The 21,514-nt window shown below is 38.0% G+C and overlaps 1 protein-coding gene across 14 annotated transcripts in view; it reads left to right on the forward strand.

Annotated features, from left to right (window-relative positions):
- Window positions 1-21,514, forward strand: part of TENM2 (teneurin transmembrane protein 2) — a 683,800-nt gene that overhangs the window by 559,663 nt on the left and 102,623 nt on the right. For 7 of the 14 annotated variants that reach the window (XM_054842022.1, XM_054842024.1, XM_054842023.1 and 4 more), the window contains 4 exons: window positions 3,632-3,837; window positions 11,184-11,379; window positions 13,720-13,821; window positions 17,650-17,682. In XM_054842022.1, coding sequence (XP_054697997.1) covers window positions 3,632-3,837; window positions 11,184-11,379; window positions 13,720-13,821; window positions 17,650-17,682 — 537 coding nt within the window. The remainder of the gene's footprint in view (window positions 1-3,631; window positions 3,838-11,183; window positions 11,380-13,719; window positions 13,822-17,649; window positions 17,683-21,514) is intronic. The other 7 variants (XM_054842026.1, XM_054842028.1, XM_054842029.1 and 4 more) reach the window with 1 other exon arrangement.

A 21,514-nucleotide genomic window follows, 5' to 3' on the forward strand; every position in this document is an offset into this window, starting at 1 on the left:
TCTTTGCTGTAGGTTAAGTATATCTTGATCACTTGTGATAGTTGGTCATCTAACCTGCTCTTAAAATCCTCTGCTGTGTTGAACCTCTACAGCTGTCAAGTTCTCTTCCTAGGTAGATTCTCCTGGAGACACTGAAATGTTCCAGGAGGAGTGGGTTGGACAACTAGAAACCAGATCATTTATGCTGTACAGCAAAAAAAGAGCATCTGTGGGGAGAGGCTTCCAAAGATAATGCCCAGCTGAATGGAATCATTTCATTATTAAGAATGTGAATCATGTCTCTAGGCTGATGGACAATTACAAATTCAGTTGTCTCATCTGCAGTTTTCACCAATTCTTAAGCTAATAACTTCAAAATTTTCATGAGAAATGTAAAGGAATGGTCATCTTCTAATAACTTGTTGTTGGGAAAGTTTGACATACAATATATTTGTTTACCTGTGAGGTGCATGCTGAAGTAATGTCTCTTGACGACTGGAATATTTTCTTCTTAACTCCTAAAACATGCCCTTTCCCAGATAGAAATAGAAAACAGAATTTTGGAAAACCAAAGGAGGCTAAGGCTAAATTCAGCTAGAAATACTAAAAATTGAATAAGAATTAAATTTATTTGCAAAGTTATAATTCTAGGGAATATATACTCAGCAGACTTGGAAGCAATGTAATTAGCAGAAATCATTGGTGATGGTGTTTTGGAGCTGCTTTAATAGCCAACCAAACCATAATCTCCAAGAGACTATGGTGGCCTTGCCATTTGTGTGCTCAGTAAGCTTGCTGCACTGGATAGAAGCGAGGTACGAGGGCTGAAGCAATATTCAGTACAATTTCTGTTTGATGCAGGTGAAAAACACATGACTCAGTAACTTGTAAAGCAGATGCATGCGTGAGGGCATTCTAATACCATGTCACTTCTTAAAGTGTTCTGACGAGGATTCGTTTTTCTAAAACTTATTCTGTGACTAGGCTATTTATGTATGTTAGTAGCTGTTTCAGTACTTAATAGCCCTGATATATGTGTTTATATATATATATATGTTTATAAAAAGAGGTAACTGACTATAAGCTGCTTATTTTTAACTAATTGGAATATTAGATTTGTGTTGCTAATACCAGCCATATCTCTGAATGTGCATGACCACTGCTCCACTGAATTCTAGGACTGTATTAAAAAGTATAAAGTATTATATATATATCGTAGTAAAAAGTAGAAAGTATTGCTTAAAAAGAAACTGAGTGAGAAGCACATTCCAACGTGAAGGGGAAGTTTCTGATTTCAAACAGATCTAAGCTCCAGATTCCCACCAATTTCACGTGTGGATGTCAGAAACAGATCACACTTACTGACTTCGGTATTCTTTATGTCAAAGATTTCCACTAGCTTCCATGGACGGGAGCAGCTTTATTGTGGTTGTGAAATTAACCAAACTGAAAAAACATAGAATGCAGATAATTCATGGAGTATGAGGAGGCTGGGGACAGAGTCAGAATACTGGAAGAGGCACTAGTCTATTAATCTTCCCACCTTTAGTGCTTGTACAGCTTTTATTATAATAATAATAATGCCTACTGTAATACTTCCTGGAAATCGCTTTTTCTTTGACTGATTCACTTTGACTATGGATATACTGATCCTGAAGAACAAGGCTCTTCAGAGAGTGTCAAGGAGTCTGGTCTCAGATTAGATACAGTTGATGTTCATTTAAGTATGCACAGTCAGCTTCCAAAGAAATAATTTGCAGCACGCTTTTTCAGAATGTTGAAAAAAAAAAAAATCATAACTTATTGCTGTAACTTAAAATTGTGAAGTAAGTGTAAGGTTTTACTCCAAGCTGATGAAGGAGCCCTCAGCCTTAGGCTGACATGCCAGTGATTGCAGTATAACATTCAGCAGGTGATTTGATGTGCTCCATACCTGGTTTTCCATGTGGGTAAGGACTAATTTAAATTCTAGTGAGGTCGTGCCTGACTTCATTGAGGTAGGAACTTTGAGATATCCTCTGTTGCAGTAATCCATTAGAAATGACATCGTGTCGCTTTCATAAAATATTGCATGTTTGAATCTGGCTGATACATCTGTGTTCTTGGGTGGCTCTAAAGGCACATTGCTTGACATTCTCGGCCAGTTTTCCTTTGCAGCTTCTCCGGCTGTCTTTTTTGCTTAATGCTGTCATGCTATTGTAGACCCATAAACACAGAAAATGAAAAAAACAAACAAGTTGCCAAAAACTGTATTGCAGTTGGTATTCAGAGCATTCTTTTACCATTTCAAAACGCTGCTAACATAATATCTGTTTCATTATGTACAAGGGTAAGTGCTGCTAACATAGATAATTTGGATTCTATAATTGAAACCATGCTAGTGCAGCTCTCTCAATTAAAAACAGTCAAGACAGAAAAGCTGTTATGTACTTACCTGCTGGAATTATATGTCATTCTGTGCCATCCTGTTACATTCATGCGGTGCTAGAATATATTTCAAAAGTAACTTGTCATTTATTGAAAATAGCATTACACCATGAAAAAACTATGAAGTAAACATTGAGCTTTAACAAATACTGTCAGATTGTATCAGAGGTATCGCTACCATCCAGTGTGTATTAATAGTTGTATTAGTGATACCTTTAAATTTCTGTGATTGTTAACAGATATTTTCTGTGGTTTTCAGGTCTTTATAGTGTCTGTAATAATTTTTAAATTATTACAAATATTTTAAAAAATAGATTTATCACCGTGTTGTTTGGGAACATGGAACACAAAATCAGACATTGCTATATACTGTAGCTTGACAGCACTGCTAATTCTTCATGTATAACACTCCATGTTTAAAATATGTGTAGCCTCAGAACCATCCTGTTTGGCTGAGAACAGAAGGGATTTGCACCATGTTTTAAAGGTTGACTGTTCCATGGGCTGGAAGCCAGAGTACTCAACCAGAAAGGATTTGTATCATGTCTTCAATAACGCATGCTGAAGAACCACCAAATGATGGGTATTAACAGCGCGAGGGAGAAAGATTTAATAGTCCCTGCTTCCGGCAGGGAGAACTTAAAAGGCAGCGCACTGAGTTGTACTAACTTTCAAGAGGGAGAAGATGCATGTTAGAGTACAGACACTGTCCTCTAAATCCTTTTCTGTGCATTTCAGTTCTTCATCAACTCTCTTGTCTATGACCTGGAGTTTATTGGACTACTTTACTATATAAAGCAGTGATAATAAAAATTAGCAATTGGTACATTTAGACTGAAGTTACCCCTTCAGTTCACCTTTCTGACAATTTTTTATAGCCTGGTTGCGTACAAGATGCAGCTGAAAAGAGCACAGGGAGATTTGTATGTGCTTAATTGACTCTACTGTTACTATATTTGATCAGTAAAGAACATTCACAGAATTAAAGGGTTGGAAGGATTAGAAGATTGCAGATGCTCCACAGAAAAAGGTTCACAGCCTTTTTACTGCAAATGTAGGGGCCAAATTCTTACTGATTGAAACAGCAGGGGAATTGCATCAGCATAAGAAAGTTACAGTTTGATTTAAAAGGTGATGTTGCCACAGGTGGTCATCCTGAATGAATAAAAATACCTGTATTAAAAGCAGTTATCTCATGTGATTTATATTTGCTTTTATTTCATAGGGCCATGGGTCTCTAGGAATAGCAGCATAGATAGCGGAGAAACAGAAGTTGGCCGCAGGGTCACCCAGGAAGTCCCCCCTGGAGTCTTCTGGCGGTCTCAGATCCATATCAGCCAGCCACAGTTCCTGAAGTTCAACATATCCTTAGGGAAGGATGCTCTTTTTGGTGTTTATATAAGAAGAGGACTCCCACCATCACATGCCCAGGTACTTTATCAATGTATTTGTTGGCTTTAAATGTCACGTAAACTGTTATACCTGATGATTTAGGTATATTATCTGACTCAGACATGGGGCAATTCTTGCAGTTGGGAAACCCAGTTCTTCTTGATTTCTAACCAGCCTCAGAGATGAAAACTCGGTAACACCGCATTTTTACAGTGACCTTGTAGTACAGAGCTAAGGGCTGTAGGTAAAGATAGTTTTAAAGTTAGTGAGACCAAACTTAAGTATCCTTTTCTTCTAGGTTGTGCAGTGGGCATTTTAATTTCTTTGCTGTGAAAAGATAAAGCCATATTTTCTGTTAAAGAGAGAAAACTTTTTATTATATTGAAAACCCATTAATGTGAATTGAAGGATTCCCATTTACTTAGATTAGAACCGTAATGAGAAATAATACATTTGCAGTTGCACATACAAGAAGGAAAGAGCCTCCATTCTTTAGAGAGCAAGGGAAGCAGAAATAGCAACCAGCTTTTGGAAAGGACCCCTTCCTTCATGCATATCCTTGCTGCTAAAAATCGGTTCTTCATTCAGAAATTACCTAAACTTAAAATGCTTTATTTAGTATATGATTTCAAAAACGCAAATGTAGAACTCCATGATCTCTTTTGGAAAAGCCCCATTTGACATTTCTAGATGCCTTGCCCTGATTTGCAAAGAACTACTACTATTTTTTTTTTTATTTGGCAAAGCAGAGTGCAGTTACATAAATGGTTAAAACGCATGGTCATGCCCAGAGGCTTTAACATAATTGTATTGCTACATATTGCCTGCAAGGAGATAGCAACCCTAAGTGAACTGTGTCCATGTATATGCACAAATTCATGCTACAAACAGTGAACCAATTAATTTACCAGGGAAAACTATGCTTACATTAACTGAATTTTGGATCTGTTTCCCAATGTAAGGCAAATTTATGGAACTATTCTGCATTGCCTCTTGTTCCTTGGTGTTTATTATTATCCGTAGTCTGAATTGAGAACCAAAGTGTTTAAACAGAGTTGGGAGGAAAGGAGAAAAGACGTTTACATGATTTTATGACCTCTGCTTCTAAGAATTTGTGAACAAGGAGCTTTGACTACCCAAACTCCATCAACCTCCTGTAGTATGCTCTTTGTAAAAAGTTCTGTGAGTTACTGAGTGGATATATCTGACTGGTGAGAAATAAGGATCAGCAGTCCACAGCCAAGGAGGGGAGGGCAAGTGGTCAGTTGTCCATATAGCTAGAGATTAGCATACAGCATCCCGAAGTTCTGTACAAGGACTAGATGAATTGGAGACGTTTTAGAGGACTGTTGACTAATTTTTAGCCATTGCCAGACATCCATGCAACACAGAAGATATCCGCAGAGAATGTGTTCCAGGGTGGGAGCCCTTCCTAAGAATGTTTTGACTTTGGCTGTAACACTTCAATATGTTGTCTTGAGGGGGAAATGATGTCGGTGGATCTTTAACTATTGCAGTGAGATAAAGGCATAATTCATTGAGCATATCTCATTTAATTCAGAATTTTGGCACTTACTTCCCCTATCATTCCACCATGAAAAACCGAGCAATTTAGTTGAGGAAAGCAAAGCAAAGTATAAATTGTGAGGTAGAAATGGCTTAGGGCAACCAGAACTCCCAAGCTATCATCAAGGTTTGCTATAAATACAAGTTAATTATAATTGTCTAAGACGTGATGGAGGTATACCTGTATCTTTGACAAGAAAACCAATTGGATGTGACTGGTAGTACAAAATATTTTTTTAATTCAAGCTGAACTTTAATTTCTGTTGCACTGCCATCAAATATATTTGTTCCAGATTTCATTATGATGATGTCATCAAAGAAGGCTATGGTCAGGCAAAGTTTCTCTTCTTTCTTTCACTCCACCTTACATGGGTAGGAGATAAATTTAGTGACCTTTCTGTATAATAATGAGAAATAGCAACTGTGTTTCCTACTGAGCTGGATTTCTCCTCAGAGAACCTGTTTTCCAGTCTATAGAGGAAGTAATTCCAACCCTCTTCCATAACTGGAATTAATGAAATCCACCAGTATAATCTGCAGAATTACTTTCCCATATTCATGCAGGGTCCTGGTGCTTGTCAACAGGGTGGTACAGCAGAAGATTGCTTGGCATTTTTGCCCAGCAATCAAAATTCAGCCAAGCTGCTACCAAAAGAAATAATTTTAGAAAAAGAAAGGCAAGCAGTTACAGAGCTGAGTTAGTGAAAAGCAGCCTTGTTCTGGCAAAAAGGAGCAGAATGGGTTTGCATTAATGAAAATAGCCTGAAGTTGACACCAGACGATATTTTCAAATTGAAGTTTAAAATCCTTGTTTCTGCAGGTTAGGGACATGAGCTGTAAAGCAGTGAACAGCTACACTTGACAGTTCATCACTGATCGGTGCTGATATGTCAAGCCGAGTAAAATCCTTTGTGGGAGCAAGTCAATAATCAGCAAATTAGGAACATGATTAACCTGAGACAACAAGATGCAGTTCCTGTCTGAGAGCCCTGCTGAGATTTAACCTTCTCAGTATTACTGTTTAGCAAATATTCCAAATGCCTGGTTTAGTCAGTCAAACTGATGTAGCTGTAAACTTGTCTGGAAGCAGCCTTGCGTGCCATGCGCATAGGGAATGGAGCTCTGGAGGAGAGGTGAAGATGTGGTTTTGAGCAGCAAGCAGGCTAGAAATGAGAATGCATTGCTTTCAAGCAAAAATCTTCCCACCTGTGTAGTACTACATAGAAATAACAAAATAGACATTGAAGGCTTGAATGATCAATAGGAAATTAGCAGAAGATAGTCATATTAATAAAATTGATAATGTACAGAAAATGATCTGTAAATGTCAAATAATGCATGAAGTGACTCTACAGAGATTACAGCAATTATGATGCTACTACATGTTGGTAGAACATTCCAAATGACGCATGAAATAAGGTAACCTTCTAGAAACAGCACTGTAATGTCTGGAGAAGGCAGTGCATGGAGTAGTATTGTTTTCATTTCCAGCAGAGTGTTTTATACTGACAAATTTTTCATGTCAAAATGCAAACTGTTTTCATTTAGAACAGGAAACTGCTTTATTTGAAACAACTTGCATAGCTGGGGAGCTTCAGTGTTACCTTGGGTTTTAGCCAGTGCTCAAACATATTTAGGTGCTTTGACCACCTTAAGGTTATCAGGCAGCCGTGCTGTTATTGCTGCGTGCTGTGCTGCATTGTGCTGGCTGTGGGGTGTCACATTCAAATATTGAAACAAATCAGTTGGCTGTCACTGTGGGTATCAGATGTTTCATGAGTGTATTTTAATTAATAATTACCAACTGGATTTTATGAGGAACCAATTTTAAAGCACTTTGCAAACAAGTTTCCCTAACACATGTTTTCCTGGCTGCTTAGGTCTTACAGGGCTTTGGCATAAAGGCAAATGCTAGCCACAGTGCCAAACCTGTTCCCCTCCATCTCCCCCCCCCCCCCCATTTGAATATGCATCCATTATTAAGATAAGAGCTCTAAGAAATCTTTCTTTTCAATTCCTAATTTCAAGTGCTGTTAGGGATTTTGTGGAGGCATGCAAACAGTTTCAAATCTAAGAAAAACCCAAAGATCATGCAGGCTCTGTGCATTTTCAGTCTCGACCCCTGCAAGCTCTCTTTGCTTAGCCATGCTTTCGCAACTGGTTCACTCCCTGTATGCAACTGGGCTCAGTGATCTGTGCTGTGTGGATCTGTGCTACATTGTGCCGTGTACTCACTACTGTATACGTAAAGTTCCAAAACTGTTTTGCTGACTCCCCACAGTTACGGGGAAAAAGAAAGTCCTTATTAGCCTATGAATAAAATGCATCAGAGGAGGATAGAAAGCACTGAATGGAGAAATTACATAAACAAATTGCCCAGAAAGAACTTAGTATGAGATTTAGGTTTGTAAATAAAAGTATGCAGTGGGTTTTTGGTACGCTGTGTAGTAAAAATAAACAAACTCACTGAGAATGTGAAGTTGGAATTTGTTTAGCGAAGTCGGCTGGCAAATGACTTATAAGGGGCTTTAATTGCAGTAAGTACTCCCCTCCGCAAAAATGAACTCTGAAGATGTCATCATTTGGGATTTTGGGTGTGTTTTTGCTTCCGAGTAGGTTTTGTCATTTTTCTGTGACTTTTGTATAAAGCCATGAAATATAAAGGATCATAAAAAAAAAAAAGTGAAACTTCCAAATTACTTCAGAGATTTAGTTTGGTTTGACAGATGGATTCCCTAATTCATGTGATTTATTCGTCTCTTCCTTAGCAGTTGTGTGTGTTAGATTAAAAATTCCACAGTTGCTTCTTAATGATCATGAAAGTACTTTCATTCTTTTCCTAGATGGGTCTTCTAATCTATGCATATTTGTCAATAAGGAGCTTTAAAGCAAGATAATGTAAAGGTAATTAATCATGCAGGTGTGGTAAATCAGAAAATCAAAAGGGGCACAAGAAGCAAAATGATGATTCAGCCAGCCATGTGAAGAAATCTTATCTGGTTATGAATTCACAGCCGTCTCGGTGACTCTTCAGTCAGGGATTTTAGATTTTGGGGTACCTATTCCTAGTACTTGCTGACACATTAAGATTTATACACCTGGGAAACCACCAGCAGATATATTATCTTCCTTCTTTTTTTCCTCAGTCCTGAGGAATCCAAAGAGGGGAATAAAAGGTATTGTTATATTGTGTATGAATTTGCACCGGTACTTCATCATTCATAAAGTTATTCAGGTTTAGTCCTTTTGTTTTTGCTTGAGCATGAAATAGTTCTTCATAGTTTGATTTAAAAGGGGCAATACCAATCTTAACTTTACCAAAGTTAAAATTGTAGCCTTATGAGGAGTCATGCCAAGGGACTTGCCCTCACTAGGTCACACACCATCATCGTGAAAAGAGATTCTGCAGCTAAAACTACTTCAAGCAGTTTCAGCCTGAATACTCTTCCCCTTCGATCTTGCCAACTGCTGAGCCTTCTCTACTATATGAGGTAGAATCAGCATCAAACAGAGGGGAGGCAGAGGAACCTGCCAGAACAAGCAGAGACGAACAGCATGTTGCCAGTGAGAAATGTCAGCTTTTATTGCTACTTCCTTAGTTGACCCTTTGTGAACGATTGTTCTGAAGAGCAAGATTTCTTTTTCCCAAGATGTTGCCCGAGTAATAACATTTCCCAAGGAGGTGATGAGTCTGTCTTTAACCTCTGAATGTTGGACGATAGGGTTTAGCAATATTTCCAAATGTCATTGATTTGAGAGATAGATATATGTATGTTTGGCACCTCTGAAAGTTACTGACCTGCCAGAATTCTCTAAATCTCTGGCGTGCATTGGCTTAAATGTACGAATTTACTTGATCTAGCTTCTCCTGCAAAAATCCCGTCTGAAAAAAGGCTCATGTGGATGGCAATCCGATATTAACAGTTTGCTGAAACTGTTTATTCCACTTCTACTCTTTCCCATGATTAAAGACATAGGAAAGAATGCATAATGCACTTACTGTGACAATACTGTGACAAATCTCCTTTGTGGCTGCATATTGGTGTCATAGTTCCACATGTTTAAGAGGAAGGTAATAGTACTTCCATACTTTTTTCCCTTTCTTGTAAGGCTATGTGCATTAAGGACTCTTTTATTGCTCATATGTAACTGTTACAAAATTTCAGATAGAAAGGTCAGCTTTTATACCCGAGTTTTAGATAGCTGTGTAGCATGGCACTAAAGTGTTAAATCAGTCCGTCTGTCCTTTCTACTAGAAGGGAGAATCTTCATTATTTTATTGCGTATTGTGTATTATTAGCTAGAAGTCTTTGTTAATAACTGGAATTCAGTGTACAAGACAGCCCTCTCTGGATGTTTGGTCTGTTTAGGATGCAAGACTTCAGTTTTCTATGTAAACTGAAAGCAAGGGAAGGTGTATGTTTTCTCAGAGCTGTTGCAAGCACAGACTGTATGTGCTAGAGATAACGGAGGGAAATGCAATGAAACTACTGGCAAGCAAGCACATACTGTTACTGTATTTTATTGAACACATACATCTTTCTTTAGACATGTCTATCTATCTCTATCTACTCCTACATAGATAAATGTGTCTAAAACAAGATGTGTTTTCATAGGGGACTTGTTATACAACTATCAAAAGATTAGATATATTGGTTTTGTTGTTTCTTAAGGGCTTCCCTTAGATAGGGACTATGAGAGCTAGTAAGCTGAGCATAGCATCAGCTTGAGAGCTCCAGAATCACAGGCATTAAAGACACAAAAAAAGCCTATTAGGACAGCTAGTCCAGCTGCTTTGTTATGCAGAGTTATTCCCTGTTGTAGATTAACCAATATTTCTTCCAGTCCTGTTTAATTGTGTGAAGTGGTGGCACCTCCATTGGGAAGCTATTACTGAGCTTAATAGATGGGAAGCTTATCTGACATTCATCTTAAATTTCTTTCTTTTTTTTAGCTTCATGCCATTAATGGTGCCATCTCTCTTATACTCTAAATAATCACTTGCTCTGTTTGATCCCTTTTCCAAAGATTAATGTAATGTTTTACCTTACTTGGAAACCATCCAACCAGAAAGCCTCTGTTTTCCTTAATATAAGTTCAATTCCTTCATCCACTTGATTTGTGTTATTCCTTTCCATGCTCCCTCTGGTATTTGTATCGTACTTGCCCTGACTGTTCCACATACAAACTCAGGTAAGCAACTCTTACTCTGTGATGTAAAACTTGTACGGTATATTTTTATTGGGTGCTGAGTGACCTAACATTAGACAAACACGTTTCCTGTTTGTGCTGTTCATGTTTGTTTTCACATTCTGGGAGCTTCCCTTCAATTATATGTCTGGAGCTACGTCTGAGACTTCTGTTCCTCTTGCAGCAAGAGTTTATTGTAGGCGATTGCTTAAAAAAGGGTGTGTGTCTCATACATTGAAGGTTTCCAGCTTTGAAAGCTGTGTAGGAACCTAACATTTGATGGGTCAAATAATTGATTTCAACTTCTTTCTCAAAACCCAACCTGTCAAGAAATACTATTTGTCCATTTTTTTTGATCACCTATGCAGAGCAAAGGTGCACAATCTATGGCACTGTTTAAGAAAGGATAAGAGTCACAGAATCTCTGTGTGTTCCATGATCGACTAGTAAATATTAGTTTCACATTGACATATCTTCCAGAAATACCATTTTATGACAAGGTAGAAGAGAAAATACAGTGTCAGACTTTGAGCTGAAATACCATTCTGTATTCAGGTTGTTTGGGGTTCTGTTTGTTTGTGTTCTTTTTTTTTTTCCTTTTTTTTTTCCCCTGTTTTTTTACCCTGCAGTATGATTTCATGGAACGTTTGGATGGGAAAGAGAAATGGAGCGTGGTGGAGTCCCCACGGGAACGTCGAAGTATTCAGACCCTTGTTCAGAATGAGGCTGTGTTTGTGCAATACTTGGATGTGGGTTTGTGGCACCTGGCATTTTACAATGATGGCAAGGACAAAGAAGTGGTCTCTTTCAGTACGGTTATTTTGGGTAGGTATCTCCACAAGCTGAGCATTTTTCCTCTTTGTTTATACCTTCCCTTACTGAAAGTCATAATACTTTTTTTTCGGTCTTCGTTATTCGGACTGTTTATCCTTATGTTAGGTTGTGCATTCTTTTCTCAACACTACTCTGTCCAAAAGGCTGTAATGCTGTGCTGATTTTAATTTGCTGGATTCTCTTTTAAGATGTTAGTATTCCTATAGATCTGGAGTTTTTAGTTCTGGAAAACAAGACTCAGGATAAGTTCATTCTGGGTTGAAACATTCCCCAGTTAATAGTAGTCTCCCTTATCTCTGTCACGTTTATACTTCTTATTTGCTTCTCTGGAGAAGCTTCTTTACACCCAGGTGGAATAGTATCCAACAGAAGAGCTGTTTAATCTTGGTAGAAAGAAAGCACAAGACACTAACGCCTGCGAATGAGCTTATTGTTTGCAGTCACCCCAGAGATTGAGTCAGTTAGCCATGTGCTGTCTTACAGCTTTCTACTCACCTGTGTTGAGGTCACCTCGTCAACATGGTGGAATCAAGAGCAGAACATCTAGCCTATGATCTGAGAAGCCTACAGTTTTATTAGAAGAATAGGGTTCCATTTAGTTGAAAATAAAACTGAGTCTAAATTCTGCAAGTGTTATTAGAGGATTTGTTGAACTTTGAAGCACTTGATGAACTTTGCTGAATATCTTGTTGCAGTGGCATAAAAAAATCTGAGATAGTCTGTGCTATTCCATACTGGTTGGTGAAGTGTTAAATGGCACTATATTGTATAAATCTGTTGAAGGAATGAGAAACTGCAAAAAGTCCAAGTGAGTTTTTAAGCTTGGTAAAAAATAGTTGCAGGTCTTTTCCAGTCTTGCCTGATTCATGATATGAAGCTTTTTTTTTTTTCCTTTTACAGTAGTATAAAATTCAGTTTGTTGGCTTAAGTCCCAAAGGATGTAGGAGGATAGCCAATACTGTGTCATTAAGTATGAATATAATTGTTTCTCTTAACCTCAATTAAGGTGAAAAACTGATCTTTCTTCCATAGCTTATATGTGGTTTCGTAAGAGTTACTAGGTGCTATGCATGTTGTTAAATATATTTGCCCATAGAAGGCTTTTTCTGCTTCTCCAAAACCAACAAGGAGGACATTTGTACTTATATCTCGTTATGCCCCTGTTGTGCTTAGAAAACCTTCAGATATATGATGAGCTGCCCTTAAAAGAGTTGCCTGGTCTAGGCTACATCTGTCAAGAGCATCAGAGGTCTAATAGTCAGGCAGACTACTTGATAGTGCAATAATAGTAATTGGACTGAAATGTAGAGAAAAGTATAGTGTTTTATCCAGTTCAGAGGTTCTCCTGCAGACACCTAGTATCAGACGGTTCATAATCGAAGGATCTGAGGCAGCTGAAAGTTTCTCTGATGTGGAAGAGGAGAAAGAATAACAGAAATGATGTTAACTCCCAGACAATATGAAATTTACCATCTTTTTGAATACATAGAAAATGCTTTTGTGTGCCATGAAGCAAAATAATGAATAAATCTATAGACAAGCTTCTTCATGAGACAAATTGATATTTTTGAGCATTACATTTCAATCTTTCTTTTCATTGTTTACATGAATCATTTCAAGAGGCCAAGCTAATGACACTTCTTTGAAAACTTGCTTTAGAGTTTTTTATAGTGTCCTGCAACTGTGAAATTGGATTTAAAGTTGTGTTTGAATCTTCTTCCCCTCTTCAGATTGATTTGACAGAAAAATACTCTGTGTATATTTTTGCATCTTCCAAATCCAAAATTCATTTTCTGTGTTGTACAGCTGCTATTTGTTTGGTGTCTGGGACTGACAGAGCAATTTCGTTTGGGACCACAGGTCCCACAACAACAGGGAGTAATAGTGAAGACTAACAACAGTCTAATTAGACTTTTGTTCCAGTAATTCAGTGTTGACAATATGTTCCACTGAAATCCAACAGCTTTCAAATGAAAAGGATTTTAAGAATTAATTTCAAAGCGGGAATTTTATTTCTAGGTTGTTATTATGCAAAGTAGTGTATATATTATCCAAATAATGTGGAGAATCTATATATTATCCAAATAACGGGGACCAACTTCTGGTAGAGATCTAGTGATTTATTTTTTTCTAAAAAATGCGTTTTTCAAAAAAACTCATTTTGCCATAAAACTTGGTACCTTTCTGCTTCACCTGACCTTTGTGGTGTTAATATTATTAGGGATTGTTCTTCTAAGTATTGAAGACAAAATAAATTGAAGAAAAATTAAGCAAAGAATTTGTAGCCTAGATAGGAAACCAACTAATATACCTGTTCTGCTTCTATTTCAGATTCAGTGCAAGACTGCCCACGTAATTGTCATGGGAATGGCGAGTGCGTATCAGGTGTCTGCCACTGTTTTCCAGGATTTCATGGAGCAGATTGTGCTAAAGGTATCACTTTCCCTATGCTTACAAATAACCACAGTGTGTGTTTGTGACGTATGGATCTACAGTGCCTGCTAGTTAGCATGGGTCCAAGCTGGATTCAAACAAATCAATATGCTTTTTTTTTTTTTTTTTTTTAGATTTCTTAGTTAAATATGATCAAATGGAAGTATTGCTACATCACTGGTTAGCTTGCGTAACTACAACTTTTTTGTGCCAAAGGTAGTAGGCAGAAATGGCAGAAAATATTTCTTGTCTGTAAAAGTGGATGATTTATCACCAATGCTTTCTGATAATCACTAACTGGTCTGCAACAGAAGACTGATTATCTTCATCAATAGCATGTAATGTATATTCTGACTTGGCTGAGCTGTACTTCTAGTACATAGCATCTTTCTTGCATATACAATTACTCTTTGACCAAAGGAAGTTCACCTTTTTTAGGGAAATAAGTAGGACTTTTACAATCAATGTTTAAGAAAAGGTTTATTTTAAGCTTTAACAACTAAAACTGGGAGACGCATGATTATCAAGGATTAAACAGAAATCTAAAAGACATCTATGGATTGGCAGTATGTGTTTACTAAGTTTTTCTGTGAGTTTGGGGTAGCTTTCATAGGGAAAAGATTCATAAAGGAGGACCTCTTTAGTTTATACAGCTAGTAGCACATACATTGTCTAGAAGCAATGGCTTGGTTGAATTGCCTGCAGTTCCTGAGCACAGTCATAACATTTTACAGTTTGCTTCCTTAGTTTGTGTGAGATTTAGGCACGCTATCAATATCACGTGCTTATAGTTGTTTTCCACAGGGATAGAGTTGTTAGTGTTCAAAGGAGGAAAGCCTGGTGTTTGAAAACTTTTTGAAATGCCTTGAAGGGCCTTAGAGATGTGCTCGTTTCCACTTAGACTCCTGATCCAGTCCTGAGGACAGTTTGTTGTGCCCCACCTCTTTCACAGGGTGACATCCAGCATACCTGTCCATGTCTATGAAAAACTCCTTGAATATATATTTGTTATAGTCATACTGGAGGGAGTAATCTCCTTTTTGTGTCTATATTTGGCTCTTGAAGGTGCCCCAGTACAAAAAAAAAAAAAAAAAAAAAGACCCCAAGGGCTTTGGAAAGCTAATGATGTTATTTCAGTGCTAGCCCTACTCATTTTAAAGAGCACTTCAGATACAGCGTGCCTGTTGTTTGATTACCTGAGAAATTAAGACACTTGGCAAATATATAGAGAAGATATCTGTATATTAAAAAGTAAATGGTGTGATAATGTGTGCTATAAATACACATTGACAGCTATATGCATTTCTGTGGTGTTAACCTGTGAAAGTGTGCATGCAGTGACTGTGTGCTTCACTGCCACTCTTCACACATATGTGGCCATTAAATCAACTCATTTGCATTTTGAATTGTGGAGCGGTCCTGCATTGTGTACTGAACCTCTGTGTTACGCTGTAGTCTGTGTTAACACTAGGAAATCCTTCGTTCAGGCTATGTCAGATAAATAGCTTTCTTACAGCGTACTTGTCAAACAGTATCTGTCAGGCTTCTCCTACCCCTCAGTACGTTCCCTCCGCTTCCTGCATTGTCCTTTCTGTGTTGTCTCTTTCCCCTCAAAAGCAGAAATGGTTTCTTGGAAGCTTCTTTCAACTCTTACTGTTTTCTTGTCAGACATTGTGGTATTTCTAAAGAACAAAGAAGCTTGAAAAACTACATAAAATGACAAAATGGGTGTGTTGACAGAATTCTTGTCTTTCTGTGCAAGTGCATAGCTGCACATCTAGATACTATGAGACGTACCCAGAAGTGCGCGTCTGAGGGTGTAAGGGCCGTGTGCCTCACCCATTTCACAGGCACTGTCATACCTGTTCTCATGCCCGCAGATTCTCCTGCTTACTCGAATGCTGATTGTATGAGAGGGCAGCTTCAGAAGACAGAAATCAAAATTGGGATTGTATGCATGGTAAAACACAGTAGAATGAGATAGAGGATTAAATCTTTTGTAGTATATTATGTGTATGGACACATGTTTAATATACATTTACCATAATGTTCAATTTATATTTAAGCTGTCACAAGTATGGAAGGATAATGATTTTCTTTCCATCTGATTTTTTTTTTTATTACTATTTCCCTAGCAACATATCTTTCAATGTCTCAGTTCTCCACTGTAAAATAATTTGAGGCAAGACTGAAACAGAGAAATGTGGAGAAAATGTGAACTAGCTCCTCAGATGGTGTTTAGAACTTGATTAACACAGCAGTCTAAGAGCTTCATCTTGGGTGAAACCCAAGTTTGATAGATATGATCCTTTACACGAGAGAATCCTTGGTTACAGGGCTGATCTTGAGGGCATCAGAGGCAATGAGGCTTGCGGGGAGTCATCTGCAAACTATTTGCAGACAGTGTGCAGGTACTCCCTCTGTTGCTTTACTCCATCCGTGTAGTTCTAAAAGATAAAAATGAAGGAAAACTGAGAGACAGCACAGATTTGACTTGAACTATTAACTCCAGGAAGATACCATGAAAATTATTAGAGAGATGAACTTTTGGCCCAACCCACAGGCTGAAATACACTTTCATACCATGATTGAAGAGGATGAAATTTCATCCTTTCAAACACTCTTGCCAAATCCTTGGGGGTTTTATTTCTCACCCTTATCTGTGGAAATAACTTATTCTTAGGGAGCCAGTATCAACAGATTTACTCCAACCTTGCTCAGGCAAGATTCCCTTTGAAATAATTTGGAGTTTAACCTGATTAAGAATTCTATCTAACACACAGAAAGGGTAACGATACATTTTAATCTCATGTGGATAAAATATGGCATACAAAGAAAGTCTGATAATCAAAAGATAATTCAGTGGGTGGGGATGTATCCTGATAAAGAAAATGTGGATAGATAAAGCCAGTGGAAGATTTGCTGTAAATTGCACTGCACTGTGAGTAACCTCCTGTGCACAATTAGCTGTAGGACTTACTGATAAGAAGCGATGCTACGGCCAAGGATCGATTAAGGAATCGGACATGCAACTATGATTATGTTATTTTGGTGTGTTGTCACTTTTTTATATTCATCTCAAGTATATCAAGATGTCCTTCTTACGTAGTGTTCCCACTGTTAATGTCTGATAATAGTTTGGTCTTTCAGCTGCCAAGTCCTGTGGTAAATCGGCAAGCAGGCATCCTTCATCGTGTCCTGCTTTTCACCGTTTGTAGAGCTCAGTGTTACAATGAGTTGGATTCCTAGACTCAGAGTTGGCTCTAACTTTGTTTCATCTCATAGTTTTGAAGAGCATGCAACTCTTCCACTCCTTTAACAAAAATACTTCCAAAGACAGTGTCATATACTGTTCCACAAATGTGCTCAGAGCCTCCTTTAAATTTGCACTTTAAAATACCAGGATTTGCATCATAAGCCTATTTAGCTAACCTGAAAAGGTGAAACAATGTACCATTTTCTTTCTACACTGACATGATGAGCATAGCCTGTTAAGAGATGGTATCTGATTTGTAAAAGAAGGAAAAAAATTGAGTCAAGTAGCTCATGTCAACTGCCATGAAGTTGCCATTTAGCAGATACTCGTTTCTTACTATATTGCATAATAAACTATGTTTAATATTTTAATCTAAATGGATTGAAGGCTTTTCGATTTTTTTTTTTTAAACGAGAAATTTGTACCATGTTTGATCAGTTGACTTTTTAATCTGATTTTAAGAACTCTAATGATTCAGATTTATGTTATTCGCGGTTTCTTTTCCTGTTCTCCTTGTGTGGGTTTTTCATTATTTTATTTTCATTCTGTTTGTTTTTGGCTTACTGGCAAAGGACGGCGCCACTTTAATAAGTATAAAAAGAAGGGTAGGTTTTTTAAAATTTCTTTTTATTTCTTTTGCGACATCTATTTAGTTTGAAATAGTTACTAAGCTGTAAAGTGTAGTCTGTCTCTTTTTTAAAACTTACTCTAATGAATTTGCTGTTTCTGATGAATGCCCGCACCAGAATAAGAGTTCATACTACTGCCATTTTCTTTGTTATGTATGTACTGTTAATCTCTGTATAAAAATGTAAAAAGCTGTCAATTATTAGGTAAGTAAGGTATAATTGCTAGAAGTAGCACCTCTTGCTTTTTCTCAGTTGTTTGGGACTCTTCTTGCTCTGAGGTTCTTCAGAGCCTTAGTGCTTGGGCAGTAGTGCACAAAGTAATGGTTTTTCGTCTGTTGAATACTCTGCTTGAAAATATTCTCTTAGTGCCATGTCCAGAATGCTCCCAGTGGCATAACAGGTTCTGGAAGTGATTGCAGTGGGGAAAACATGAATTTTGGAGTGCATCTTGACAAATAATTCAGTACTCAGTTCATTGCTGCAGAGCACGTGGCCCACATGAATGAATAGTGTCCGGCATATGCTGGTAATGTATAGGACTTAGTATTTCTTCTCTACATGAGTACAAAAACCAATATTTGCCTTTGTAACTTGGCTAGAAATTTTAGGAATTGAAAATAGTGCAAGCAGACAGAAGCTCACTGGACTTTGAAGACTGAGAGGTGGTACTGAGTAGCCTTTCTCCTTTGCCTGTCCTGCACATCTTCATAACCTGACAAAAGAGACGGGACCTGTGGTGAGGCAGCACTGCAGGTCTTCCGTGGCACAAACTGTCGAGTGGTCATCTTGTACTATTCAAGTGAATCACTGCAAATTTATGCAATAACAGATTATACATCAGACAAGTGAAGTAGGTTGGATTAAACATGATGATACCCAAAGCAGGTTGGTTTGGCAGAGAAAAGAGTGGGAGAGGAGCAATAGTATAGAAAACCTGCCATTTTTATGACATTACAAAGAGATTGTCAAAAGCAATAGTATTTCTTAGAACTAATCTATTTGTGGTTAGTGCTTTGCAAGCAAAACAAATAAAACCAGCGCCTACCTCCAGGAATTTGCTGTGTCAATACAAGTCGAAAGGAAGTGAATGCCAACCAATTGATAGGTGTGGAGATCTAAGGCAAAAATGTGATGGTCAGTGTTATAATACACTAGCGCTGTGACTGTTCTCAGGTTTGGGGAACACCATGGTAAAAAGCAGTTTTAAAGAGGGATAACTGGGCAGATAGATAACATCATGTGGATAATGGAAGGCAAATGGGGCCTCCAAAGGAGACAGAGTATGGGAAAGAGCTCAAAAAAGCTCCTTTTAAATTTGACTTTCAAAAGCATTGTAGGTCACAGAGACGTTGAAGTCAGAATTCTAGCAGTGAGCAGTCTGCGGTGAAGCGGGTCTGTAAATGAAGTTGGAGCATGAAGTTCATGTTCCGTGTGATAAGAGGGAAGGACCTGAAACAGGGCTGGGAATCAAGAGCCACATAGTTGAAGATTAGATTAACAGATTAACAACATGTTTTTGCAGCACTATTGCACACAGACATGACTGAAGAAGACTGAATTTATCAACACTGGCGCAAACTGTGTGGATTTAATGCAGATATTATTTGCTGGAAGCTAGGGCAAGATTTCTGATGGAGAGATGCAATGCAGAGCAAATCTGTAAGACTTTGTCAAAGCCTGAATGTGAGACAAGGAAACGGATGAGTCAAAAATAACATCCAGATTATGAACCTGAATGACAGGTAGAATGATGGTAGTGTCCACTGTGATAGAGCAAGAATGCAGGGGAGGACTGAGAAGTAGTGGTTTAGAGAGAAAAGAGAAATTAGAGAAATAACAACTTTATTGGCAAACATTATGTGTTCATAATCATAGCATGTCTCATCACTTACACTGTACTCATAAAAAAAAAAAAAAGGAAAAAGTGTGCTTTTCTTTGGAAATGCTGCATTCATGACTTGTCACCCACACATCTCACATCCTTTCTTGCAGTTGACAAAATTCAGCATGTTCAGCTTCTCTCTTCGTATCTCTTTCTGGGTGGGTTTGTTTTTGGGTTTTATGTGTTTATGTGTGTATGTGTGCCAACTTCTATATGTGCTGCAGCAGCAGCACAGCCCTGGCTTGTCACTCAAATCTTCTCTCACAGTGGGCGGAAGCATGATTTTGATACTTGAGCAGACAAGGCTGTCTTTGGCAATGTTCCTCTCCAGCAGTTCCAACCTCTCTGACTCAGTACCTTAAAATGCCTTTGTTACAAATTTTCTTCTCATATTTTATTAGCAGAAGTTTTTCATTTCTGGCAAACTGATCGTGTCCTCACTTGCCTTCCACTGAGTTCTGTGTGCAGGGCAGTGCTTGCCTGTCTGCCCTCAGTTTTCTTAGTTTTACAGAACTGCAGTATACTCTGAGGAGGGTTTTGTGCCATTAGCTGTGCCTAAAATAATTACAGAATAAATAAATGGACATGTAACCTATTTTGACAATGATTGACAGTCATTGCCGTCTATCAGCTGCTAGCTTGCCTGCATGAAATGGGATAGTAGTTTTCATCCAGTGTCAGGTAGACCGTTAGAGCCAACACAAAACCCACCGCTCTAAATCTTTCTAATTAGCAATTTAAACAGGAGCCAAGAACCGAAGCGGTCACAGGCTGAATTCTTTCTGATTGTTAGTGGCCATGGCTCCGAAAGGGGCTCAAGGCACACAGGCAGTACTGCAACAAGGACTAGAATACAGGAACCACCATTTCTACTCTGCAGCTTTCCTCGTCAATCCTCATGAACTCTGTTGGAGATTAGAGGTAAAAACAGGGGACTGGAGAGTCTGGAGTCCTGAATTCTACCACAGATACCTTGTTAAATTTCTGTTGGCAACACAAGTCATTTAGCATCCTAACACTTCATTAGTCTTTAAAACCATGTACCTGTCCCTGTATCCTCCCATTGTAGATTAAATGTGAGGATTAGCAGATGTTTGCAAGGCATGTGCTATTAGTAACAGGATGGTGACAAGAGTACTCAAGATTACTCCCTAGCCTGCACCAGGCTAGAAATTGGTGCTTCATATCCTTTGCGTTCTTTGTAAGAGACTATTTACAAAGTTGAAATAAGACCCAGGAGCTACTTTTAGCATTGTGAACATTTGAGAAAACAGACTTTAAAAATATGGATTTCAACAAGCAAAATATTAACTTTTCATTGTTCTTAAAGCTTTTATGGCTTCTGCTGATTCCAGCATTGAATTCAGGATTCTAAAGAATTTATCTACAGAGAAGAGCTTGTCCTGAAGAATTTCAAGTGGGGATGTTCCTGTTCTTTAGAAGCATGTCCTTCCTTCTGTTTGTGAGACTTGTGCCTTTACAGGGCAGCAAAAGTGCTTTAAAATTTTTTACAATATTTATTTAATGTTGTTAGATATACCCAATACTTGCATGTAGTATAGCAACTTAATTATCACTTGTTTTCTATATTAAACTGCCAGTAACATACAGCCAAATTTGTGCCTGTGGATTGCAGTGCCCTCTCATATGTTTCTAAATTCATGTTGCAGCATACGAACTTGAAATTATGTATGACTCCTCTTTCCAAAGAGCTTGCAGGATAGTGGTGCAGTAAGAAGGTAGACTTATTTCTGTAGGAGAAAACTCAGAAGACAAAGCTAAAGAGATTAAGAAAAAAATGGGGAAAGCTGAGGAATTCATTAATGAAGGAGGAAGGAAATAACTGAGAAAAGTTGCTAATGCCACTGCTGGACAAAACATGATAGGTAAAAAGAAGTGGGCATGTAAATAATGATGAGTCTCTGA

Source organism: Grus americana, chromosome 14, assembly GCF_028858705.1.
Source record: "Grus americana isolate bGruAme1 chromosome 14, bGruAme1.mat, whole genome shotgun sequence".
Lineage (NCBI taxonomy): Eukaryota > Metazoa > Chordata > Aves > Gruiformes > Gruidae > Grus > Grus americana.